This window comes from Castor canadensis, chromosome 3, assembly GCF_047511655.1.
Source record: "Castor canadensis chromosome 3, mCasCan1.hap1v2, whole genome shotgun sequence".
Classification (NCBI taxonomy): Eukaryota; Metazoa; Chordata; class Mammalia; order Rodentia; family Castoridae; genus Castor; species Castor canadensis.
The window spans coordinates 83,520,074-83,547,595 of NC_133388.1; the positions used below are offsets into that span (position 1 = coordinate 83,520,074).

The following is a 27,522-nucleotide window of genomic DNA, read 5'->3' on the forward strand; positions in this document are numbered from 1 at the left end:
CATTGTGTATAAATACCACATTTTCTTAATCCATTCGTCAGTAGTGGGGCATCTTGGCTGTTTCCATAACTTGGCTATTGTGAATAGTGCTGCAAAAAACATGGGTGTGCAAGTGCCTCTGGAGTAACCTGTGTCACATTCTTTTGGTTACATCCCCAAGAGGGGTATTGCTGGAGCATATGGTAAGATCTATGTTTAGATTTTTAAGAAGCCTCCAAATTTTTGCCACAGTGGTTGTACCAGTTTACATTCCCTTATGCCCACATCCTTGCCAACACCTGTTGTTAGTGGTGTTGCTAATGATGGCTATTCTAATAGGGGTGAGGTGGAATCTTAGTGTAGTTTTAATTTGCATTTTCTTTATGGCTAGAGATGGTGAGCATTTTTTTATGTGTTTTTTGGCCATTTGAATTTCTTCTTTTGAGAAAGTTCTGTTTAGTTCACTTGCCCATTTCTTCAGTGGTTCATTAATTTTGGGAGAATTTAGTTTTTTGAGTTCCCTATATATTCTGGTTATTAGTCCTTTGTCTGATGTGCAGCTGGCAAATATTTTCTCCCACTCTGTGGGTGGTCTCCTCAGTTTAGAGACCATTTCTTTTGTTGAGCAGAAGCTTCTTAGTTTTATGAAGTCCCATTTATCTATGCTATCTCTTAGTCGCTGAGCTTCTGGGGTTTCATTGAGAAAGTCCTTGCCTATACCTATTAGTTCCAAAGTATGTCCTACTCTTTCCTGTACCGACTTTAGAGTTTCTGTTAGGCAGTTTTCCTTCCTTTTCTATTTCGTGGAACAGTTTAAAGTGGGTTGGTATCCATTCTTCTTTAAAGGTCTGATAGAATTCAGCCAAGAATCCATCAGGTCCTGGACTTTTCTTTTTGGGGAGGCTCTTGATTGCTGCTTCAATTTCATTTTGTGTTATAGATCTATTCAGATGATTAATGTCCTCTTGGTTCAGTTCTGGATGATCATAAGTATCTAGAAATCTGTCCATTTCTTCAAGATTTTCAAATTTATTTGAATATAGGTTCTCAAAGTAGTCTGTGATGATTTCCTGGACTTCCCTGGTGTTTGTTGTTATCTCCCCTTTTGCATTCCTGATTTTACTGATTTGGGTTTTTTCTCTCCTCGTTTTAGTCAGGTTTGCCAGGGGGTCTGTCGATCTTGTTTATTTTTTCAAAGAACCAACTTTTTGTTTTTTTAATTCTTTTTATGGTATTTTCGGTTTCTATCTCATTGATTTCAGCTCTTATTTTTATTATTTCTCTCATTGTATTTGTTTTGGGATTTGCTTCTTCTTGTTTTTCTAGGGGTTTGAGATGTAACATTATGTCATTGATTTGAGATCTTTCAGTTTTTTTAATATATGCACTCATGGCTATAAACTTTCCTCTCAGGACTGCCTTTGCTGTGTCCCATAGGTTCTGGTAGGTTGTGTTTTCATTTTCATTGACTTCCAGGAACCTTTTAATTTCCTCTTTTATTTCATCAATGACCCATTGTTCATTAAGCAATGAGTTATTCAGTTTCCAGCTGTTTGCATGCTTTTTGTCTTTATTTTTGTTGTTGAGTTCTAGTTTTATTGCATTGTGATCAGATAGAATGCATGGTATAATTTCTATTTTCTTCTATTTGCTGAGGCTTGCTTTGTGCCCTAGTATATGATCTACTTTGGAGAAGGTTCCATGGGCTGCTGAGAAGAATGTATATTGTGTAGAATTTGGATGAAATGTTCTGTAGATATCAAGTAGGTCCATTTGATCTATGGTATGTTTTAGATCTTGGATTTTTTTATTGACTTTTTGATGGATGATAGTGGAGTGTTAAAGTCTCCCCGGACCACTGTGTTGGAGTTCATATATGCTTTTAGGTCCTTCAGGGTATGTTTGATGAAATTGGCTGCGTTGACATTGGGTGCATATAGGTTGATAATTGTTATTTCCTTTTGGTCTATTTCCCCTTTTGTTAGTATGGAATGTCCTCCTTTATCTCATTTGATCAATGTAGGTTTGAAGTCTACTTTGTCAGAGAAAACTATTGCTACTCCCATCTGTTTTGGAGGGCCATTGGCTTGGTAAATTTTCTTCTGGCCTTCATCCTAAGCCTATGCTTATTTCTATCGATTAGATGGGTCTCCTATAAGCAACAAATTGTTGGATCTTCCTTTTTAATCCAGTTTGTCAAACGGTGCCTTTTGATGGGGGAATTAAGTCCGTTAACATTAAGAGTTAGTATTGATAGGTATGTGGTGATTCCTGTCATTTTATTATCTTAGTTTTTTGAGGGTTTGATTGTGTGTAGATAAGTTGATGTTACTCTCTACTCTCTTGCCTTTTCTTATCCTGTGGTTTGGTATGGCTTGCCCTTTCATGGTTATGGTTGTTTTCATTTTCTGTGTGCAGAATCCTTTGAAGAATCTTTTGTTGTGGTGGCTTGGTAGTCATATATTGTCTTAGTTTCTGCTTATCATGGAAGACTTTTATTGATCCATCTATTTTGAATGATAGTTTTGCTGCATAGAGTATCCTGGGGTTTTAGTTATTTTCATTCAGTGCCTGGAAGAGCTCAATTCAAGCTCTTCTTGCTTTTAATGTCTCTGTTGAGAAGTCTGCTGTGATTTTGATGTGTTTACCTTTGTATGTTATTTAGCTTTTCTCTCTTACAGCCCTCAATATTCTTTCTCTAGTCTCTGTACTTGTTGTTTTAATGATAATACGTCGTGGGGTAGTTCTATTTTGGTCGGGTCTGTTTGGAGTTCTGGAAGCCCCCTGTACCTGTATGGGCATAGTTTTCTCTAGATTTGGGAAATTTTCTGTAATTATTTTGTTGAATATATTACACATTCCTTTTGTTTGCACCTCTTCTCCTTCATTCAATGCCCATGATTCTCAGGTTTAGTCTTTTGATGGAGTCAGTAAGTTCTTGCATTTTCTTTTCACAGGTCTTGAGTTGTTTAATAGTTCTTTGGTTTTTCTTTTAATTACCATTTCATCTTCATGTTCTGAGATTCTGTCTTCTGTTTGTTCTATTCTGCTGGATTGGACTTCCATTTTGCTTTGCATTGCTGTTTCATTCTTTTTTCTGAGGTTTTCCATATCCTGAGTCTCTTCCTCTTTAATATTTTCTATTTTCACCCTGAGTTCATTTATCTCTTTATTGTGTTCTTTGTTTCACTTTGGTGGTTATACAGTGCTTCTATTGTTTCTTTTATTTCTTCTTGTGCTTTATCAAATTCTGCATTTTTTTTGTCTTAGAATTTCTTGAGTGTCTCCTGTACATTTTGGTTGACCATATCCAGTATCATCTCTATAAAATTCTCATTGATTACTTGCAGGATTTCTTCTTTCAGAGTGCTCTTGTGGCCTTTATTGGGTTCTTTGGCATAGTTTATCTTGTTTTGTTGGAGTCTGGATCTGGGTATCTGATTTCTTCATTTACCTCTGGTTCCTGTACTAATTTATTATTGGGGGGAAAATGGTTTCCCTTTTTTTTCTGTCTTCCCATAATTGCCCTTGCTACTGTTATTGTCCCTATACTGTGTGTAATTCAGTATCTTTAGCTTGTAATAATAACAATGGTGATATCTAGAATGGAAAGGTGAGAGGAGAGGGAAAGCAAAGATGGTAAAGAAAAAGGGAAAACAAAACAAAACAAACAAAAAACCCCAACCAAACAGACAAACGAACAAACAACAACAAAAAAAAAACAGAGCCAAAGAAATAAACAGGGAGAGATAGTATACTAATCAACGGTAAGCTAAACAGCCATTAGAGATACAGAAAGAGGATAATAAAAAATTTTTTAAAAATCCATAAGTTCAAATGCAATAAAGTTTCAGTCTTAATAATTTTGGTGTTAGTCCTTCAGCAATCCAGTCCTAAAGACTTCTCAGTGTCTGAGAAGTAGTTCTGTCATTTTCTTATCAAAGGGGATAAAAGAAAAAAGAAAAAAAATTCCAAGTTCAAATGCAATACAATTTCAGTTAGTCCTTCAGCAACTGGTGGTGTTGTTTCATCAAAGGAAGAAATTTAAAAAAAAGCAGTCTGGAGACAGGTTTGTGAATGTCTACCTGAGGCTGTGGCTCACCTGCCTCCTACTGTCAGCCATCTGCTGCTGCGGGCTTTGTTTATTTAGAGTTCTCCTGGACACATGCCCCTTTTGTTTTCTCCAGTATGCAGCTCTGCCTGCCTGTTACAATCGCAGTCTGTTTTTTTCTTTTATTTAGACTTCGCATGGGGAGTGCCCCTCCCCCACTCTCCCATGGAGCGTGCCACACTTTAGCTGCTGTTGCAAGCCTTCCCCTCTCCAAGCACACTGGGGGAGGTGGCACCACAGCCACCTACTCTGGCCAGCATGTTTATTTACAGTTCACTGGAAAGTACCCCTCCCCCACTCTCCAGTGGAACCCTCCTCAGGACAGTCACTGTTACAAGCTTTCCCACTCTAAGGCTGCTGGGCAGGTGCCGCCACTCCTGGCTTCTCTGGCCGGCTTGTTTATCTACAGTTCCATGAGGGAGTGCCCCTCCCCCACTCTCTGGAGCTCAGGGTGCCCCGCCGTCTTTGCTACATTTCTCTTTTTTTTTTTCAGCTACTTGTTCATTATTCAGCTTATTTTTTTCTCTTTTTTCCCTGGGTGGGGGTCAGTCTGTCCAGGGGGCTATGCTGATCTGGCCCAGGGTTGTCTGTGGGAGTACCGCGTACCACTTAGCTCACCTGGTGGTCTGCTTCTCACAAGCAGGTTAGGCGCTGGTGTCTGGTGGCACGGGAGCCCTCCTGGTTTCTCCGTTTAATGTGGAGTGGGGATGCTATGTACGGGCTGGGGGTGTGGAGGTGTTGGAGTTTTGCCTCTTCTTGGTGGGTGGTTTTTCCTTCAAAGTGTATCTCCAGCATCTCTCCAAGATTTTACTTTAGGAAGCATGTTTTCTTGCTTCCTCCCTCTAGTCGCCATCTTGGAATCTCTCTTCCAGTATTAACTTTTTTGTGACCTTTTTACTAGGGATTTCTTTTTTTTTTTTGGTCTTTTGTTGTTTTTGCATTAGGGACTTTTTATTTGGCATGTTGACCTGTCAATGTGTAACAAAGGTGCAAGGGACACAGGGAATAGTGCATTTGCTCTTTTGCAGCAATAGTTCTGGTTCCACCTGTCCTTCACACTACCTCTCTCATGTTACAATTACAGGGGCTTGTACTCTACTCCAGACCTACTAAATAAACAGAACACAACCAAGGCAAACAAATGACAAAAAGTCTGCCAAGGAATTGAAATTTTACTTTTAGATGATTCTATAGAGCACTGGCTCCTATACTTTGCTGCAGGCAATCACCAGAGAAGCTTTAAAAATTCTGAGGCCAGCATCATACTTGACCAACTTAATACTTTGTGGGTAGATGAGAGGTAAGCATCTATGTTTTAAAGATCCCTAGGTAGGGATAGGGCTGTAGTTAAGTGGTAGAGTACTCCCCTAGCTTGCATGAGGCCTCTGGGTTGGATCCCCAGAACTGCAAAATAAATAAACAAAATAAAACAAAACACAGATATAAAAACACTGGTTGCTTCTCTGTTTTTTTATAGTACTAGGGTTTGAACTCAGGGCTTTATGTTTGCTACACAGGCACTCCACTACCTGAGCCACTCTATCAATCCCTGAAATTAAAAAAAAATGTACCAAATTTTAAAATAAACAAAATCCATACCTGATTTTTTAATGATGAAAGAATGTATCGTTTTTCATAATGGGAGATTGTTTTGTGAGTTTCTGGTGTATCACTAACCAGCCAGATCCATAAAATAAACCAAAGTATTCCAATTATACCTTAAAATAGAAAAATAATAGTTAAGTAAATTTAGAATGTATCAACAGCAATTTTTACATGACTTGAAAGAAAACTTAACTGTAAATTCAATGTAAAATGAGTTTCAATTTCAAGTTTCAATTCTTTAATGTGTAATTCCTAAACATTTTGAGAAAACAGCTTTTACCCACATGGCTCTGTCTATCAGGATCTACCAGACAAGTTTTTTTGGGGGACAGGGTCTTGTTGTACAGTCTCAGTCTCTTCAGTGCTGGGATCGTAGTCATGGACCACCAGACAAATCTTTTTGAAAATAAATTTCTACAATCTATATATTTCCATAAGTGTCTACTTTGTTTATTTGTTTTGATATCTCCTGACTTAGTAGTCAAATTTTTTTCAGTACAGGGGGAATTGAACTCAGGGTCTTGCACATGCTAGGCAAGCACTTTACCATTTGAGTCATGCTCCTGCTGTTATTTTGATGGTAGATGTATTTCCTGCATGAAATGTCTACGTGAAAATCTAATTTGTTCAGAATGTATCTTATCTTGCCAATGAATCTGAGAAATGTCCTCAGACTAAAATAAGGGCCAAGCATGAGCATCCCACCTGCTTTGATGAGAAGAAATATTTTCCAACACACATTTTTTTTATAGTACCCAACACAGTAACTTTTGGTAGTGTGGCATTTAATTCCAGAATTCAACAGCAGCTTCTACTAAGAAATAGTCTAAAACTAACATCAGGTGATAACTCAGGTAGATCCTTTTAACTATAGCAAATTGAAAAGCAGGTGTCAGTGATTTAGAACTTTGTGGTTTAGGAGATGATTACTTCAGCAAGTTGGAATAATGTATATATTTTAACTGATGATTAGACATATGTATATATGTCTTATTATATATTAAAATATATTAACTGATTATTACAGTTTGGATTTGTTATGCTATAAAACTTAGGTTCAAATTTTAACTTACCAAAAAAGTAGAAGACATAAGTCCAATTCACGTAGTAGCAAATGAGTCCAGAAAGAGGAAGTGAAATTACTGTTCCAAGCTGTGCTCCTAGAATAACACATAAGACTATAAATTTTCCAGAAAGATGAAAAAGAAGGGACAGGCATATTGCTTAAAAAGGATAGGGAGCAGCTGATAAAAGAATTACTATGAAAACCCATGACCAGGAGGTGTGGCTGAAGCAATACAACACCTGCCTAGAAAGAACTACTAAGATCTGAAGGAGAACTAGGCACCAGTGGCTCATGCCTGCAATCCTAGTTACTCAGGAGGCAGAGATCAGGAGGATCACAGTTCAAAGCCAGCACGGGAAAATAGTTGGTGAGACCTGTCTCAAAAAATTCCATCACAAAAAAGGGTTGGTGGAGTGGCTCAAGGTGTAGGCCCTGAGTTCAAGCCCCAGTACAGAAAAAAGAAAAGAAAAAAAATCTAAAGGAGTCACATTAGTCATATGTAAATATAAACACTTCTCCACTCTCTTAGTGGATCATTTTCTAGAAAACTGACAATATATAAACATCTATACATTAATGTAGTTACACCTTTGTAACTGACAGCTGTATTGATGGATCAGAAGGAGTCAATCAATAGGAAGATTCATGACAGTATGATATACCATTGGGGTGTGCTGGTGAATACTTGTAATGCTAGTGCTCAGGAGGCTGATGTAGGAGGATTGTAAATTCTGGGGCAACCTGGGACCCTGTCTCAAAAAAACCCAAAAATACGAGCTGGGCTCTGGTGGCTCATGACTGTAATGCTAAGCTGAGGTTTGAGGCCAGCCCCGGCAAATAGTTTGCAAGACCCTATCTCCAAAATAACCAGAGCAAAATTAAAGCGTTGCTCAAGTAGTATATTGCCTGCTTTGTAAGCATGAAGCCCTAAGTTAAAATCCCAGTCACTCACACACGCACACATGCACACACACGATATAGTAAACCACCCATGTGTTGGAAACTCGAGTGTCTGGGGAAAGGTTCAAAAATGTTCCGTAGGGCTAATAAGAAACTTGTTGAAATAAAAGTAAAGCTTTTTAGTTGCCTCGGAGTAGCACAAACAGTTGTTTGATCCTGTCTCTCACTTGTAAAAACCTTTAATGTGATGCAGGCCTGGTGGCATTTGCCTGTAATGACACTTGGAACACTAAGGCAGGAGGATCATGAGTTCAACACCAGCCTGGGCTACACTGTAAGACCTACTCTCAAAAAAAAAAAATCACGAACAAAAATCATATGTTCTCCCTCATATGTGGACACTAGATCAAGGGCAAACACAACAAGGGGACTGGACTTTGAGCACATGATAAAAATGAGAGCACACAAGGGAGGGGTGAGGATAGGTAAGACACCTAAAAAACTAGATAGCATTTGTTGCCCTTAACGCAGAGAAACTAAAGCAGATACCTTAAAAGCAACTGAGGCCAATAGGAGAAGGGGACCAGGAACTAGAGAAAAGGTTAGATCAAAAAGAATTAACCTAGAAGGTAACACACACGCACAGGAAATTAATGTGAGTCAACTCCCTGTTTGGCTATCCTTATCTCAACCAGCAAAAACACTTGTTCCTTCCTATTATTGCTTATATTCTCTCTTCAACAAAATTAGAGATAAGGGCAAAATAGTTTCTGCTGGGTATTGAGGGGGTGGGGGGGAGAGAGGGGGGGTGGAGTGGGTGGTAAGGGAGGGGGTGGGGGCAGGGGAGAGAAATGACCCAAGCCTTGTATGCACATATAAATAATAAAACAATAAAAATAAAAAAAAATCATGAACAAAAGAAAAAAACACCAGCACCAAAAACCAAATAACTAAAGAAATAAAAACATACAAAAACAAAAGCAACCCCACCCCTAACTCTCCTAAAACAAAAATAAAAACAAACACCAGCAGAGATCAGAAGCCAACCTGGGCAAATAGACCCTATCTGGAAAATACTCAAGGCAAAAAAGGACTGGTGAGTGGCTCAAGTGGTAAAGTGCCTGCCTAGCAAGTATGAGGTGCTAAGCTCAAACCCCAGTACTGCCAAAGAAACAAAAATATCCCAAACCCTCTATGTTTCCCCATTGTATTTGGGATTGGGGGGGGGCGGTGAATGAAATCATCATCCCTTCCCATGGCCTGTAGGGTCTGATATGGCCTGGCTCTTGTCTATATCTCTAGCCTTATCTTATGCTATTAGCCTGTTTATTCACTATCTTCTAACCACCCTCAGTGCTTTTTCATTTCTTTGAACTCTTATATTATTTCCTTCCTAAGAGTCCTTGTACATGCTGTTCTTATTGGTTGGAATGTTCTTTTTTCTGCTCTTTGCATGCCTGGTTTGTTCTTATTGTTCAGATTTTAACCTAAAAGTCACCTAGACAGGTCTTGGTCAACCACTGTATTTAAAATTAGTCAGGTGGAGCCAGGCATAGTGGTTTATGCCTATAATCCAGCACTCAAGAGGCTGAGAAAGTAGGATTTCGAGATGAAGGCAAGCCAGGCTACATAGTGAGTTTCAGCTGGGCTACAACAGCTAGAGTCTGTCTCAAAAAAAGACCCCAAAATAAAACAAACAAAAATCCAGGTGGAAATTTTTCCATTCACTTAGTGCAAGAAGAGCTAGAGGTTCTTATGTTATTTGGTAAAATTATAATTCACATACAGAAAGCTCATGTTATCTTACTTAAGCTCAAAGTGATGACAAATAAATGCATAGAAAAAAATTCATGAAGAGAAGGATTGAGAGTCGTGATATGTTCATTATACAATCAAATTAGAAACCACAATTAAAGGACAAAATTTCTCAATTTTCCTGCTACTGGTCTTCTTTTTTTCTTCTTTTAATAGCATTCTATGCCATTTAAAAAGACAGCACACTTTGAAATAAATGATGGTAGATGGGTAAAATGATATTAGTTAACCAAGACACATTACTGTATATTTGAGGGGTAATAAAGTTATACCCCTCAAAAGTTTATTTTCCCCCAAAAGAGTCATCCAGTGTTGTACGATCCTGGCATGTAGGCACTTACTTTTCTCCCCACATTAGTGTACACACAATGCACTGTAGCAAAAATTTAATATAATGGTTATCTTACTCGCATATGAAATGCTGAGAAGTGTGCTTCTTTCAAGAGGAGGAGCCCAAGGAGACCACATGGCATGCATAGCTGGAAATGTAACACCCTGGGAGGGGTGTGGAAAATATTTCTGATGAAATACAGGGTAGTTTTGCTAATGCTTAAAATTGGGTATTTTGTTAGGAAAGAAATTCCTGGATAAGAACCAAACCAGAATCAAATTCTAGCAAGTGAGATGTCTTTACAGTGTTAAATTAGTGTCAGTGTTAAGTGAAAACACCTTAGAATGAAACACTTTCAAAATCTGGATAAAGGTTCATGGACTTGTGGACTGGTTTGGGGACTATAAGGTAAGGGAAGGGTTACAATAAATCTGAAAGAATGTCCTGGGTGATGACACACAGGGATCACTCTCAAGGTTAATTTTATTCATTCTCTTTGTTAGTGATCTGGATGAAATGGGACTATTACCACTTTGTAATTTTTAAAAATACTGAGCTAATACTTTGGGATACTGGAGGATATTAAAATTAAATCAACAGGAAAAATGGTCCTTTTAGAAAAAAATGAATTCAATGAGAGTGTTCATAGTCCTTTCCTCCTAGTGATAATGAGCTCAGTAAATGCCAATTTCTGATATGGAGAGGTAATGGAACACGGACACCAGGAGGCCCATGGACACTTGGCAGAGCAGGAGATACACAAGAGAGGAAGAGAGAATGGGTTTTGGTAGATTCACGCATCAACAAATTCACACTTCTTGGCCACTCCCTAGCTGTATAACCTTAGAAAGACTAGCCGACCATCTTTCTTTTAATTGTTTGTACATTTATTCATATGTGCATACCTTGTTTGGGCCATCTCTCCCTAGTCAACCATCTAGAACTTCAGTTTCTTCAACTGTAAAAAAAGGGATAATGTTCTCTATCTTGCCTAACTATTATAAAGATAAAAGGTAGTTAGAATTATTACTAGCAGAGCTAAAACATGCTTTAATAATTTCTGCTGATTCTTTCAGAACAAAAAGGAATGGAGAAGTACCATGGGAGGCAGAGCTGATGTACGCTATCTATCCCCTGAGTAGTAATGCAAAAAGTATGCTGTAATGTTCAATTAGTTCCATAAACAGACAGGAAGCCAAAGTATGAGAATATATTAAGGAGATTTATTACTTGTTTTAAAGTTTTTTTGTGTTTTTGTTTTTCCTTGCAGTGCTGGATATTGAACCCAGGGCCTTGTACAAGCTAGGCAACCACTCCACCATGGAGCTACAGCCCAAGGTGAGATTGGCTACTTAGATCAAAGAAAATATACTATAAATAAATATATTTTATTTAGGTAAGAAAAAGGATAACCTAGTAATAGAGATAATTTTTATTTTGTAACGAAGAAGGGTTTAGTTATTAGACTACTATAATCTTACATCATTATGTAAAGGCCTGGCACAGGTGGCTCATACCTGTAATCCTAGCTATTCAGGAGGCAGAGATAAGGAGGATCATGGTTCAAAGCCAGCCCAGGCAAGTAATTCATTAGACTCTAACTTGAAAATATTCAACACAAAAAAGGGCTGGCAGAGTGGTTCAAGTGGTGCAGCATCTGCCTAGCAAGTGTGAGGTCCTGAGTTCAAACTCCAGTACCACAAAAAAATTATTGTAAAGATAAAAACAGAATTATTAGTACTAATAGAAAAATGAGATGCAAAGATGATAAGGATAAAATAACACTCTGATAAATTACACAACTTTAAACAGTACTTGGAGATTTTCAAAGTACTTTAGCAACCTTTCTCCTATATAAGCTTTATATTTATCCTGTGACTGAGTATGGGGAGGTATTTTGGTCACAATTGTTTTTCTTTTTTGGCAGTACTGGGGATCACACCTAGGGCCTTGTGTATGCTAGGCAAATGCTCTACCACAGAGCTACAGTCCCAGCATTTTTTAATTTTTATTTTGAGACAGAGTCTAATTAGCTGCCCAGGCCAGCCTTGAACTCATTATGTAGTTCAGGCAGGTCTCAACTTTTGACCCTCCCACCTTAGCCTCCCAAGTAGCTGGCAATACAGACATGCTCCACCATGCCTAGATTTAATCCCAATTTTTACAATGATGGAAATGAGGATTAGAGGTTAGCTCTTACTCAAGGTTTTACTGTTAGATACAGTGGAGCTATTACTCCAACTCTGATTTTTCTGACACTATTTCAGAGTTCTTTCCAACACGAATCATACAGTGCTACCTAACATAACCTTCATGCTCCCTGCATGCCACTATTGTGTTTAAGTTAAAGAAATGCAAGACAGCACAATAAATCTATGCCTAGGTTTCAAAGGTAGATGTTCAAAGTTACAAAGGAAAAGAAATCATTATTTAAAGATGGAGGTATACAAAAGAGAAGTGGGAGGAAAAGAAAGATAGGAATTAAGAGTTGCTTAAGTGGGGCTTAGGGTATAGTTCAGAGGTAGAATGCATATTTAGTATTCTTAAGGCCCTAGGTATGATCCCTGCATCAAAACCAAAACAAACAAAAATAATTAAAAATGATCTATAGACATCTTAGGAGAGAAAAAGAGATGAAAATTAATAATAACAATTCTTACAGCAGAAAAGTCCAGAAGAATCATAGAACTAAATTGGGATAGTTATATAAAATCATAAATGATTTGTCTCTGTAAGTTAGAGGATCAGAAACAAGAAAAGAACAAATGATAAAGAGGAAGTTCCATGAATGACAACTAATTTAAAAGTAAAATAAAGCAATTCAACAACAAACTGTGTAAAGTGTGGTAAAATCAAATGGTTTATTTTCTCATCTCCTAAAGTATGAGCTATAGTCTCCCATGGAAAGTGTTTTCTCCAATCTTGAGTGTAGCTTCTAACTTTGGGGTGCTTCCACTTAGATGAGATGAGATGGCTTTATCTCAGGTTCTTTTCTAGCTAAATGTTGTTATAACTTGTTATTCAATGGTAATTTTGGTTCATATACACACCACAGACTGATGGTTTTAAGAAGAGGAGAACAAAAATATCAGGTAAAAAGTAAAACAAGAGACAAAAACTTTACCTCTCCTAGTCCTTCCAGTGCTGTAAGTACAATGAGAGCTATGACTCCCAGATCTGCAGCAATGGGCATGAACAGGGTGAAGACAGCAGTGCCAAGGATCCCAAACCCAAGGAGCAGTTTCCCACCTACTTTGCTGGCCATATATCCTCCAGGGATCTGTGTGATGATGTAGCCATAAGAAAAAGAACAAAGTATCCATCCTCAAGTTCCTGCATTCCCAGTGATACCTTTTACCCTGTAAAATGCAGGAAGAAAAAAAAATCTTTTAAGAGCTTGATTAAACAGTTCCTTTCTCTTACTGGCATGTAAGTACATATAAATGAAACGGTGAACTACGGTTGTGGATTGCAGTATATGCAAACATCTTAGTAGGTATGTGAGTCACTGCCATACAGATGTGCAGTTTTCTAGAAGTGAGTGGAAAAGAACTGAAAGTCATCAGCCAGGTGCAGTGGCTCGTGCCTATGGAAAGCAGATTATTGAGAGGATCACAGTTAGAGATCAAGCAGGGCAAAAGTTCACAAGACCCCATATCAACTCATGGATGGGCAAGGTAGTATGCATCTGTCATCCCAGCCAGGCAGGGAAGCACAAATAAGAGGGATTGTGGTGCAGGTCTGCCTGAGCATTAAACAAGACCTCATCTCAAAAACAACCAACAGAAACAAAACCTCAAACCAAAAAAGGGCTGAATGTGTGGCTCAAGTGGGAAAAACAACCAGCAGACACTGGTGGCTCACACCTGGAATCCTACCTACTCCAAGGTAGAAATCTGGAGGATCATGGTTTGAAGCCAGACCCAGACAAATAGTTCTCGGGACCCTATGTTTAAAATACCCAACACAAAACAGGGCTGGCAGAGTGGCTCAAGTGGCAGAGTGCCTGCCTAGTAAGTGTGGGGCCCTGAGTTCAACCCTACAGTACTGCCAAAAAAAAAAAAATAATTGAAAGTCATAAACTTCAAAAAGGCTTGCTATTTTATGAAACTAGACTAGAGGCTAAGCTATGGTGGCTTTGTAACAGCTCTGACCAAGAACACTCAAAAAAGAACCATGGGCTTAATCTAGGAAGCTATTAAACCAAGCTTTAAAGAAAGGCCTCGGTTTAACCCTATCTCTGTCACTTACTGAGTGTGTAATGTAGGAAGAAATAAATACAATAAGGTCTGATACACAGTGAGTATTCACTTAATGTTGGATGTTAGCATGCACAAATATACATAATACCTCCCCATTTCAGACCAACCACTTGAACAAGCACATGGGACACTTTATAGCAAGGATTTAAACTCAGCCATAAACTCCATGTGAGGAGACCTGCCTTTTAACTAGCGGCAGAAGACAGTAAGATAACAATGAGGGTTTAGTGACTCATCTGAATAGCTGATATCTTAATGAATGAAGCTGTATAACTAAGTCACTATGACCAGACCCACTCCAAGATTTCTTTTTACTGCCTATATGAGGCAGATGAAGACACATGGCTAGGTCAACAAATGTACTTGCCAAAGGGAAAGATACAAAGCAAGCCACTAATTACACAGTTTGCAGTTTATTTGTGGAATTTTAGATTTCATGAACTCGTCCAGCAGAACTACCCCTGAAGGAGGTGGGCTTTAGTGATATGTAACCAAATGTGCTATTCAGCAATATTATTAATGTTACATAAGGCAAAGGAAAACATTTAAAGTATGTAACACTCCATTCTAAACAAAGGATGATCACACATTTATCAATTCCACTATAATGTGAGGCAGAACAAATGACTGAAGATTAGGTTAAGCATGTATAAATGCTGGCAAAGAATGCCTTTAGAAACTGACCAGTTTTTATTTCCCATTCTGCAGCTAAGAGTACCCAAATTCCACTGCAACTGTAACCATGCAAGTGAAGCACAATAGCAACTAATAGTCCTTAGAAAATACTCAGCAGTTATTTAAAGCAATCTTATTTTCTGCTATGCCAAACAACTTTTTCCACATTCTCTGCAAGTTTAGAAGAAACTGAGGAGCTACTTTTAACAGATCAAGGTGTTTGACTGCATGTCAGCAGCTATAGTTATAAGTTACTGTTCAACCAGTTCCTGGGGAAACACAAAAAGAATGTGACTCAGAGTACACATGGAAATAAGTGTTTTAGTTTCTGCTGGATGAAGGCAGATGTTTCAGTATTTTTACTTGGAAATATTTTAGGATTAAGTAAGATTGTTTGCTTAAAAAGTACCACCTACCGTTTGATTATGAAGACGAGTGCTCTGCACACTCCTTGGAAGTTCTCTTATCCATGGAAGTTGTATTTGAATCTACCATATCCTCTAATCCAATGCTCAGATTCACACGTAATGCATAGAGAACGAAGAAACCAAAAAATGATGAAATTGCTAAGTTGTAACGCGCAGAGTAGCACACTGGAGGTGAAATAAATATTGAGAGAAACTTTAATTAGAAGAGTAAATTACCTGATGTTGTCTAAATTATGAAAAAATCATTTTTAGAAGTACACTGATAAACTGATAGTCATGAATATTTTCTGAAATAGCCTGAGATTAAGTGTATTTGAAAAGATTTACCAAAAATAATTTGTTCCCTATATCTAGTTTTGATAAAAACTTAACACCTGAGAGCCCAAACTTTAGGACAGTCCATTAAAACACGGGAGTAATAGCTTTGTCAAATTTGCTCAGAAAAATCTCTGTTCCACATTCAAAGTGAACCACTAATCCCACTCAGCTGGCAAAGACAAGGCATGAAAAAAAATAGATAAGGGAGTTTAATGGTATCACTATTCCTAAAAACCTAACTAATTATTATTGGTAAGTACTTGAGTACTTACAATGAATGGCATATATACTATTGACTATGGGAAGTAGCCATCTCACTGTAAATGTAGCACAAGAAAATAAAAAGAAAAAAAAGAAATATTGAATAGGACACAAAACTCTTGATAAATTTCTTACCTTGAAGAATATTCTCAGAGGCTAGGTTTAAATCAGAAGCCATGATAATACTTAAGGCTCTCCTAACTTAAATGTATTTAAGAATCCATAAGAAAACGTACAGAATCTATGACAGTTGCAGATCTATGACAGTTGCTCAGTAGCTATCATGCTTAAAGGGCCCAAAGGTAAATAAGTGAATATACCAGAAGGCAGAGGAAGCTGGAGGAACCAATGAAACAAGGGACATGTGAGAGGATGAGTTTGACCCAGTCTTCACTTGAATTATATGCTTACACATGGATTTTCTTTCTGTGGTCAACACTGAATGTTTGATAAATATCTGTTTAAAAGCTGGGCATGGAAGGCTCAGATGTGAGGGTCACTTGAGTCCATGAGTATGAGAACAGTTTGGGCAATACAGAGAGACCCTGTCCCTTTAAAAGAAATCTGGGCTGGAGATATAGGTCCATGGTAGAGCATTTGCCTAGCATCTGGGAGGCGGGGGTTCATTGCTCAACACCACAAACAAAACAAAATGACAACAAAACAAAGAGTAGATAAATGTTGACATATGAACATCTGGACTGGGGTAGAGCTCAGTAGTAGAGTACTTGCCTAACATGCACCAGGTCCTGGTTCAATCCCTAGCACCACAAAATAAACAAACCAAATATCCACTTATTTCACCAGGCGATGGTAAGTTAAAATTACATATGTAAAAACCCCATAAAATGCACATATGAAAACACCTATGCTCTTATTTGGTAATGACACTAACAGTTCATATAGAGCCATATGCTATTTGCGTGTGTACACTTCCCTCTGCTTCACAACTATTTCCAGTGACCTTAAACAAAAGTATATTTTTTCAGATACAAAGGTCTCGGCCCTGATTCAGATAGTCTGATTCAGATGGAAACTCAGACAATATTATAGCTGAGTATAAATTAATTCACTACAATCCCACTCATTTTCCTAAGAGCCTTCCCACACTTAACAATTGCAATCAATTTTTTTGTCTGTGCAAGTTAACAGAAAACTCTTCATTTGGTATTCTTGAATCCTTCTTTTCAGGAATAGAGCTATTAAAATTATGGTTAGATACAGATCTGTGAGAGCTGTATTTCTAATTTTTTTGGTGATACTGGGGTTTGAACTCAGGGCCTCATGCTTACTAAGCAGGCACTCTACCACTTGTGCCACTCTGACAGTCCAGAGCTCTATTTCTAAAGCTCCATTCATACTTTCTGTTATTTGAATTTATGCAAATTTGCTTTCCATTTCCATGAAATAGGCAGCTGTCCAGTTAAGGACAGTTTGGGGTCTAAAAGGCATGTTTTACAACATAGCACAGCACATTTTTTTTCTTTCTTTTCTTTTAGTGGTACTGGGGTTTGAATTCAGGGCTTCCAGCTTGCAAAGTAGGTACTCTACCACTTGAGTCACACCTCCACAGCACATTTTCTCTATCAATGCTTTGTCAGGCAATATTACATGGAAATCTTGATGGGGAAATTATAATCTTACCAAATTTGGGTAATTAAAATATGTTACTTCAAATAATTTAGAGCAAGAAAAATCCAGATTCATGCACTATATTTGCTTTGTCAAAGTAGTATTTAAAAAGCTCATTGTCTGCTTCAGTAGTGATTTTTGGTTTAAAAAGGTTATGGTTGCACATTCCTGTAATTCCAGCACTAGAGGCTAAGGAAGAAGGATCATGGTTTGGAGACTAGCTTGGGCTACATAGTGAGACCCTTCCTCCCCCCGCCCCAAAAAAAAGCTCATAGTTGCTTTGTAAAGTTTACTCAGGGGAAAAGTGTGAATGGGTGTGGGGGATGTAGACTGAGGGAGATTGCTTAGGGGACTGTTGGACCTTTCCAAAGAAAGTAGGAGATGAAGATGACTTAAATGATGGTGAAAGCAGAGGTAATGGAGAGAAGTGGGTGGAGTTGAGGTAAGTTTAAATGCAGAATTAATAGGCCTCACCTAAAGGCTAGATATGACAGTAAGTAAAAGGAAGGAATGAAGTTACTAAATTCATTACTCTAAGTAACTTTATTTTCTGCCATTCTGACTTGCACTGTCATTATTGTATTTTATTCTTTTTGCAGTTACCTTCCTTTTCTGTATGTTATTAGTTTCCCCTCAAGGGATGCTTGATTTGGACTATGGTATACTTTATCATGTGAGTACATGTGGGGCTGCAAGCTTGGGAAGTGAAAGGTGAGAAAAATGGTTTCAAATTACTAAAAAATCTGACCTGAGCCAGGCGCTTGATGGCTCATGCCTATAATCCTAGCTACTCAGGAGGCAGAGATTAGGAAGATCATAGTTAGAAGACAGCCTGAGCAAATAGTTTGTGAGATCCTATCTCAAAAAAAAAACCACAACCCATGGCTGGTGGAGTGGCTCAAGGTGAAGACCCTCAATTCAGGCCTTCATATATACATGTACCACATGAGTTTGGGATGGGAAAGACTTTTGGAGGAGGAATATTTGACTGAGTATTCCTCTATGAGCAGGAAGGAAGTTGCCAGGCAGTTCAGAGGAAGAAGAGCAACCCAAGCAAAATAGGGGCAGGGGAGCAAAGGAGAATGATGGAGGGGGTGAATGTAACTAAGATATATTGTAAGCACTTTTGTAAATGCTACAATGTACCCTCAGTACAATAATAATATGGTAATAAAGAATTGAAAAAGGAAGCATGGAAATGAGAAAGGTGGTCAGAGGGAGAGCAGGAAATCCTATAGGATCTGAGGTGGCAGTACTAGGAACTGCAGCAACTCTGAGAACTAATGCTATTGAGTGAGACAGCTGGTATGGAGTTTACTAACAAAAAATAATAGCTAATATTTGTTGAGTACTTACTATGTGCTTGGTACCAGACAAGAATTTTGCCAGTATTATGGGCATTATAAACATGAACTGAGTTAGTAAATACTTAAAACACTGCTTAGTACATTACTTTTTCTAGATATTAGAAGTTGAGGTAGGAATCATAGTTACTTCTCATTTGTGAGAAGTTAGGATTTGTGGGGCATGAGGCTCCCAGTGAAGCAGGATTGCTAAGTGGGGAGTGGGAGCACCTGCCCTGTGTTAACTTCAAGCACTGCTCATCCATGCTACGGGAGGTGCTGAGACATCAGAGAGCTAGCACTGAGATAGATGGGATGATACAGTAGAGGGCAAGGGAATTTGGAGATTGGCAAGGAGATAAAGTGTCAGATTCTGATTCTAAACCAAGAAGAAAGTAAAATAGAGAGGGCTAATAGTTTAGGAAAATACATACTGGAATATAAAAGTTCTATGAGGCTTCTGTTCTGTGATGTTCACTGCTATGTATTCCCAGCGCCTAGAGCCGTGTCTGGTAGAACTGGTATGCTTGTGGCTTTGAATGTAAACTCTTCCTTCTACTAAAAGAAGAGTAGGGCAAGTACCCTAAACTAAAACCAGTGGAAACAAAGCACAGGATGCATGCAAGTTTCTGTATTTATAAGCCAGAAAATCACAAATAATCACAAATTCCAGCAGAGTGTGACCATGAAGAATGGGACCCTCCTTTTTCAGTACTAAGTTCTCTGAGGAATACAAACAGCAAATGGTCTGTGATGATGATGATAAAAACTAACATGTGCCAAACTCTATTCTAAGCCCTTTCTACTAGTTCATTTTAATTCTCACAATAACTTTATATTAAAGTATATTACTTTTCCTGATTTATAGATAAAGGAAGCACAGAGAGGTTAGTTGACATGTCAACACTCACACAGCTAGTTAGTGGAGTTGGGACTGAAAATTAGGCACTCAGCTCTCAGATCTATGCTGTTTTGTAAACACAAGTAATGTATTAGAACCCCTAAAGCTGACTTCTTGTATCATGAGTGAGCACATCATTGGTGCAACAGAATTTTGAACTGATACAAATAATCAATCAATAATCAAATACAAGAGATATCCCACTTATATACAAGCAAGCCTTCAACTGATGGAAACTATGATGAACGAATTTTTATGTATAGCAGGAAAAACTTTGCTTTTATTTAATACCCTCCATTTCCCATATCTAAATTAGGAAGAAAAACCTGCAGACTTACTGTTATCAGTACTGAGCCACCCTTCTCCCATTGTTTTGGTGTGCATCTTTGAATTTCCTCAGGCTCAATGAAAGCAGGTGCTTCATTGAGAGGAGTGACAGAGCTGGGTACTGAGAATTCTGTCATATCAAACTGAGAGGTATTAATTCTTAACAGTAAAGAAACATATCCTAACTTTAGCTCTGTTAATAAAAAAACACTTTTCATAATTTAAAATCATGTCCCATTACTTATGGTCAGGTAGAAGTGGAATATTTTCAAATTTGCGAAGGATCAAGTAAAAATGATAAAGCATTTTTCAAATAGAAATTTCTTTCCTTTTCTTTCTTTCTTTCTTTTTTTTTTTGCAGTACTGTGGTTTGAACTCAGGGCTTACACCTTGAGCCACTCCACCAACCCTTTTTTTTGTGTGTTTTTTTTTTTCAAGATAGGATCTCACAAACTATTTCTCCAGGCTGGCTTTGAACTTTGATCCTTCCAATCTCTGACTCCTGAGTAAATAAGATTACAGGTGAAGCCATTGAAACTGATGGATAGACTGCCGGAGGTCCCAAAAGGTGATAATTGGGTGGAGACATTTCTCCTTCCTAGGAATCTTCCCTTTGCACCTGAGAGACATCTCTGCCCTCGGGCAACAAAAAAGGTTATAAAAACCCAATTTTCAACCTGACTGACAGGACCACGGGTTTGCGGTTCCCCCTGCATGCCCTCATGCAGCCTTTCTCTTCTCTACAAATAAAGTCTTTCTGCCCTCTGCTGCTGGAGTCTGGCTGTGCTTTCATTTCAAGAGTGTACCCAAGAACCCTGAACACCTGAAAATTCCTGTGTGTCTTCTGTGCATCATATTTGGTGACCATAGAGGGACACTTCTTCACCTGAGGTTGGTACAGGTTGCACCAAACTGGAGGGGACTGCCTAGGAAATGGTTGTGATCGTCTGGCATGCCGATGGAGTCTGTCTTATAGCAGAGCACCAACCCATCCCCCCGCCTTAGCTATGGTGGAACTCTCAAGCTGACTCACTGTCTCTCTTTCTCTCTCTCTCTCTTTCTCCTCTCTCTTTCCCTCTCTCTCTCATTAAGGAGGGTTTCTCCCTTGGGAACCTGAGGAAAAGCCCTAAGCCTTCTACAGCTGCAAGGCAGGCAACCCGAGAAATCAGAGTCCAGCTGGGGGGCTTATACCAGACTGCCAATGCTACAGGGGCACAGCTAAAACCTCAGTGCACCCAGGCTTTTTTCCTCTTAACTCTTGGCTCCCTCCCTCCTTAAACTCTCTCCCTTTCAAGATCTGACCTGCTTATGAAAATGTCTGAAAACAGCTGGTAGAAAGGAAAGTTTCTCTTCAAGGTATAAGGGTGCTCTGACCTGGGCAACTCCCCGGTGACACCTGAAGGCTGAAGATTCAACTTCCTGACCCACCCTGAGGCTCCAAAGGTGGCTAAGTATCGGAACCCCTCCAGCCATGTCTGGGGCAAACAGACAATCTGATCTCTACACTTTCTTCACGGTTCCCATGCCCAAGTTTGGAGGTCACCCCTCGCTTCCAGTGCTCCAGTATTGCCTCTGCCAGGATTGACCTAGATAGCAGTGATGACCAATAATCCCTGATGGTTGAGCCTGGAAACTCTCCTTCACCCAATCCTCAGCTTCTTCTTCCTCTTCCCTTTTAGATCAGGATGAGTGGTCTCCCCACTTTGACCTAAATAGCAGTGGGCTTCCGTCTTCAGCTGAGTCCGGGAGAGATCCCTACATCCCCCATGACAGACACCAGAAAGTGCTGCTCTCTAACTTGGGCTTATCTGGCTAAGCAGGTTCCATAGTCTGCCCTGGGGGGGGGGGGAGAACCAGTTAAAGGGATAGAGACCTCAAAGGTCTTCTATGATTTTGTCCCTTACTACAGGAAAACACAAAACAAAACAAAACAATGCCTTCAGATGCTTCCTCTCTTTTCATAGAAAATATATATGTCTCATAGGAGATATAGAGGGACAAAGTCTACCTCTTCAGGAGTCCCCGTCCATGCCTCTGCAGGGGTCCTCTCTCTGGCCATGTAAGCCCTCTTGGTTACTTTGATAAGAGTTGTTTTAGAATTAAAAGCCTTCAGCTGGTAGAGGAGAACCACGTACCTGGGTCACAAGGCAAACAGGCAAGTCAAAATGAATAGATAAAAAATTGATCAGAGGGCACTCTGGTGGGGTGGTTGCAGCCGGACTTACCTGTCTTCCCCATGACCTTAGCCACAGGTGGCAGGGGCAGGAGAGCAAGGGAGAGAGGGACACCGTCTCCCATGTAGAGTTTCTCCTCACCTGAGGACGCCTAGGTAAAAGGAGAAAACCTCTGTTAATGTGATCAATTTTCCCTAGCTTCCCTTTTTAGATGGGGAATCAGGCTTAAAGGATCCTGGAAGGATTCCTCCTTGCCTGCTTACTAAAACACTGGAAAGACCTTCATCCAGAAAGTCTTCAGCCAAAACAACTCAAGTTTTTCTGAACACAGGCCTGGCCACAGTATCCTCTGGGAGATGGGGAAAGATGGCCAGAAGGAGGGAGATTAATTATAATACTAGTCTTCAATTAGATATGTTCTGTAAAAAGGAGGGAAAGTGGACTCAAGTCCCATATATTCAACTTTTCTTTCACCTAAGAGACCACACAAAATGGCTGAGCAAATGCAGGCTGGATACCTAGACCATGGTGACCCTTTCCAAAAAGCCCCCAAACTTTCTTGAGGAACCAGAACCAAAAAAACCCATCTAATGCCCAAGGGCCCCCAATAATGACATTCTTCTCTGGAGGAACAGCCAGTACTAGATCAGGCAGCTACAGCTGGGGATGATTATCACTTATATAAATGTAGCCCTGTAGCCCTATCTCAGACTGGGCCCTCACAGGAGGAGGAGGGGGAGGGAGAAGAAAGACAAAGACATTGGATACCTAAAAGGGAACCCTGATTCCCAGTTCCAACAGGAGATCAGGCAGTACCTAGGTATGATCCTAAGTGGGACCCTGAAAAGGACAAGGATGAATGGAGCTGTAATCATTTCATCCACTGCATTCTTGGGGAACTAAGAGAGCCAAGGTAAAACCCCTTAATTACTCCCAAGTCACAGCTGTGCAGCAAGGACCCGTAGAAACCCCATAGCTTTCCTACAGAGACTTAAGGATGTTTACAAGAGCATATCAACATTGTATCAGAGTCACAGGAAGAGGAAATCATCCTAAAAGATAAATTTCTAACACAGCCCCAGATATCCATAGAAAGCTTCAACTGGAGCCAGCATTTCAGCTATTCCTTTCTCTCCTGACCCAGGCCCTCCAAGAAAATTACTGTTTGAGGCCTATCAGGCCAGCTCCTAGAGCATTATTTCACTAAACCTCTAGCCTGCTCCTGGGGAGATTTCCACTGCTGTCATTCCTTTTAAATTGTCTCAGAAATCCCTACTCCTCTGCTAGGGCAAGACCTTCTAACTTGGGGGTGTAGCTCCTTTTATCCCCAGGAGAGTACTTTTGGTTGCCCCGATAGAGGAACAGGAGACCCCCCCCACAGTGTGGACAGACAGACATACGGTGGGATGGGCACGAACAGTGTTCCCAGTCCTAATTCATCTGAAGGATCCCTCTTGGTTTCCCCATCAAAAACAATACCCTTTAAGACCAGAAGTTAAGGAGGGACTAATTCCCATAATCAAAGACTTAAAAAGATGGGGCCTGCAAGTAGAATGCTTCAGCCCATACAATACTCCTATTCTTGGTTTCAGGAAGGGACATAACAAATGGAGGCTAGTCCAAGATCTCTGCCTGATCAACAAAGCAGTAGTGCCTCTCCACCCTGTAGCTCCAAATCCCTATACACTTTTAGCCCAAATACCTCCAGGTACTGCTTACTACTCTGTCCTGGACTTAAAGGACACCTTCTTTTGCATTCCCTTACATCCTAAAAGTCAATCTATCTTTGCCTTTGAGGACCCCTCAGGAAAGTCTGGACAGGTCACCTGGACTGTCCTCCCCCAGAGATTCAGAGACAGCCCCCACCTCTTTGGGTTGGCTCTAACCCAAGACTTGGCAGAGTGGCAATATCCACAAGCTCCTCTGCTACAATATGTAGATGACCTCCTCCTCTGTGAATTGACTGAGCCTGTCACTTCACGAGCCACTGAATCCTTACTAAACTTCCTAGCAGACAGAGAATAAATAATCTCTAAAGAAAAAGCCCAATTGGGTCAGTACAGGGTTACATATTTAGGTCTTTATATCAAATCCCTAAGGAAACAAAAAAGGATCCCCCCGGCCCTTTATTATTTGGGATGACAAATAAGAAAATACATTCCACCAGTTAAAAAAGGCCTTTATGACAGCTCCAGCCCTGGGTCTCCCGGTTCAGGAGAAGTTTCAATTATATGTCTATGAAAAGGAAGGACTGACCCTGGGAGTGGTGACTCAGCTCCGGGACATCACTCCCCAGCCAGTGGGCTACTTAAGCAAAGAATCAGATCAGATAGCCAAGGGATGGCCAGGATGTCTTCCAGCAGTTGCTACAGTTAGCCTTCTCGTGCCTAAAGATGAAAAACTGATGCTAAGCCAGCTCCTGCCACTTTACACCCCACATGACCTAGTGAGAATTTTAAACTCAAAAGGGAAGTTACTCTAATAGTTTTCAGCATGGATTGCAGCTGTAGCTGGAATCAGCTATGGGGTGACTGTGAATCATGTAACTGTAAAAAAACCTAATCAAAGTAGTAGAGAGCACCTCAGACCAGGTACGCCTTGACATTAAGGACATATGAAGGTCTTTATTGTCTCTTGCCTGGTCCTAGATTTTGTTTTGGCTAAACAAGACCAATATGCTATTGCCAATACCTCCTATTGCACATAAATAAACACTTTAGGCATCCTAGAGGAACCTGCAGACTACATTCTCCAACAGGCTAAGTGGCTGCGAGAACAGTCTCTCAAAACTCAGGATTCTACATAGGTATGGAACCAAATAAAATCCTGGCTCCCCTCCAGGATTGGTTCCTACCTGTTCTGGGGCCTATAGTTGCCATTATTCTCTTGCTTGTGTTTGGGCCTTGCATTTTAAACTTATGTGACAAGTTTCTTGCCTCTCGCCTAGAATCCATCAAACTACAGATGCTCCTGATGAACATGAAAATGACCTACTATCTCGGTCCCCTTGATAACCCTTCTCATGGTCAGCCCTGATGCTGCGGGCCCCTTCATCGCCCCCTGTCAGCAGGAAGCAGTCACTGAATAGACTTATCCCTGTCCCTAAGAGCAGTTAGGGTGATCACTGAGAGAGGGGAATTAAAGGACTAACTGCAGGAGGTCCTAAAAGGTGGTAATTGGTCAAGGAGACACCTCTCCTTCCCAGGAAACTTGTTTGTTTGCACCTGACACACATCTCAGTCCTCAGGCAATAAAAAAGGCTATAAAAACCCAATCCCCAAGCTGACCCACAGGATCACCAGTTTCTGGGTCCCCCTTCATGCCCCCATGAAGCCTTTCTCTTCTCTATGAATAAAATCTTTCCGACCTCTGCTGCTTTCATTCTCAGAATGGACCCAAGAACCCTGAAATTCCTGCCTGTCTTCTGTGCATCAGAACCTGGATCTCAAGTAGAAATTTCTTGAATGTAACATACATGTAGCACTATGTGTCCAGGAAGGAGGTTAGGACTAAAATCCAAGGGACCTTGGAGTCTAGTCTCTACCACTGTGTGCAAGCTTCTGCAACTGACTAAGCCTATTTGGCCCTCACTGCTGGCATAAAAATGACACTATGCTAAGTGGGAGCCTTGGGTCTTTTTACAGCTATAAAATTTTATGGTTAGGACATTTCCTCGGCCTTTCTCTTCAGAAAAAGAAAACAATATGCTTAGGCACAGATAAGGTACAGCTGATTTCCTACTGGCATGTTCCAGAAACACACACACCCCTAAATATGTTTTGTTTTGGAGACAGTGTCTCACTATGTAGCCTAGGCTGGCTTGGAACTCATCCTCCTGCCTCAAGCCTCATAAATGCTGGGATTACATGCCTGGCTTCTTTTCTTTCAACTTTATCAAAGTATAATGAAAGTGACTAATGTTTAATCCAATCAAGATCAGGATGTAAAACTTTCATATCATCCCCCAAAGTACCTCAGTGCTTTTTTGTAGATTCCCTCCTGCCCACAGCTTCTAGGCAATCACTGATTTGCACTATGTTATTACATATTAGTTTTACTTGTCCTAAAACTCCATATCGATGAGATCACATACTAAAATGGTGACTTCTTTTGCTCAGCATGTTTTTGAAGTGTATTCATGTTATGTGGATCAGTTTTTTGTCCCTTTCTATTACTGAGTAGTATTGCATTCTACGGATACACAATTTGTTTATCCATTCACCAACCAACTAAGTTGTAGTTATTTCAGCTCTTTGTCAGCACTGATTTGAATTTTAGCCATTCTAGGAGTATATAATGGCCCACTGTGGTTTCAATATGCATTTTCTGACAATGAATGATGTTTGACATTTGAGCTAAATTTTGACCACATATGTATTCCAATTGCAACTGAGTACAGTAGTCTCTATTAACGCATTTGGACTATTTTACAAAGTAAGATTATATCAGTGTCTGTCCCTTGTCCTTCCCTCTCCCACGGTAAAGGGCTTTGAAACCAGGGTCTCACCCTTGCTAGGCAGGCACTCTACCACTTCAGTCACTTGGCCAACTAATTTTAACAGCATAAGCCACATCAGTTTATGGAACTAAGATTTTTGGATAAAATGTTACTTTGATATAATATTTCTCTTCAACCTTGACTAAAATAAGCTCTCACATGCCAGATGGAAAAATAATGTTGCCACATCTACTGCCACCGTCTGGTAATGTTAAAAACAAATAAAAAGGAGAGACCTTGGTCAACAAAAGTTCTATTTCCAATTTAATTATTTGTCATGCACGCCTTTGATACTATGGAATGCATGCAATCAAATTTGCTCTTTAGGTTTTTTTTTATTATTACTTTTTAAGAAGCTACATTACAAAAGTATCAAATAGCAAATCCTGTAGTTTCTCTAGATTCTGGGATGATACTTTTTGAAGTACTTCCCTTTCAATTTGTTACAACTTTGGCCAATTACCATAGAGCTCGATAAATACCCTATGTTGACGATAACCGAACTGTTTCCTAATAGAAATCGTACACGGAAAAACCCTGAAAAGTCTGCGATCTTTTGTGTCTTTCAGCACAATGGCAGATGTTCGCTGGGTTATGCAATGACTACTCCGCACACCCACAAATGTTGACCCTATGCTTTTTCATCTGTCCTCCCCGCCCGGGAGCCACCAGATCACATGCTTGCTGATGTGCAGCTGCGGAAACCTGGCGGTCGCAGGGAAGGGAGCCAGAGGCTCTGTCTGGCCTCGGCTCATTGATTTGCAGGTCCCTCCCAGGTGGTTCTTCCCTGGGTGGGCACTACCGCGGGCGGGCCCCGTGGGGCTGCACCTGCACCTGCACCTGCCGGGGTTCCGCCCGAGGGCGTCCCTGCACCGGACAGGCCGGTCGGGCTGGTC

The 27,522-nt window shown here is 40.0% G+C and overlaps 3 protein-coding genes across 14 annotated transcripts in view; 1 reads left to right on the top strand and 2 right to left on the bottom strand.

Moving 5' to 3' along the window:
* Nucleotides 1-27,522, bottom strand: part of LOC141421230 (inhibitor of Bruton tyrosine kinase-like) — a 1,912,155-nt gene that overhangs the window by 1,673,554 nt on the left and 211,079 nt on the right. The gene's annotated exons all lie outside the window — the stretch shown is intronic.
* LOC141410465 (inhibitor of Bruton tyrosine kinase-like) overlaps nt 1-27,522 on the top strand; it is a 973,048-nt gene that overhangs the window by 132,902 nt on the left and 812,624 nt on the right. The window lies entirely within an intron of this gene.
* The window catches only part of LOC109676132 (sialin), an 86,775-nt gene that overhangs the window by 58,878 nt on the left and 375 nt on the right, over nt 1-27,522 (bottom strand). For 7 of the 11 annotated variants that reach the window (XR_012445855.1, XR_002211514.2, XR_002211516.2 and 4 more), the window contains exons 2-6: nt 22,180-22,279; nt 15,161-15,337; nt 12,932-13,166; nt 6,769-6,855; nt 5,690-5,808 (exon numbers count right to left, since the gene is read on the bottom strand). Coding sequence is in view for 8 of the 11 variants with exons in the window: in XM_074066905.1 (XP_073923006.1) it covers nt 5,690-5,808; nt 6,769-6,855; nt 12,932-13,130 (405 nt within the window). In the remaining 3 variants the exon portion in view is untranslated. Of the gene's footprint in view, nt 1-5,689; nt 5,809-6,768; nt 6,856-12,931; nt 13,167-15,160; nt 15,338-19,965; nt 20,098-21,962; nt 22,090-22,179; nt 22,280-27,522 lie in introns of all 11 variants that reach the window. The other 4 variants (XM_074066902.1, XM_074066901.1, XM_074066904.1 and 1 more) reach the window with 4 other exon arrangements.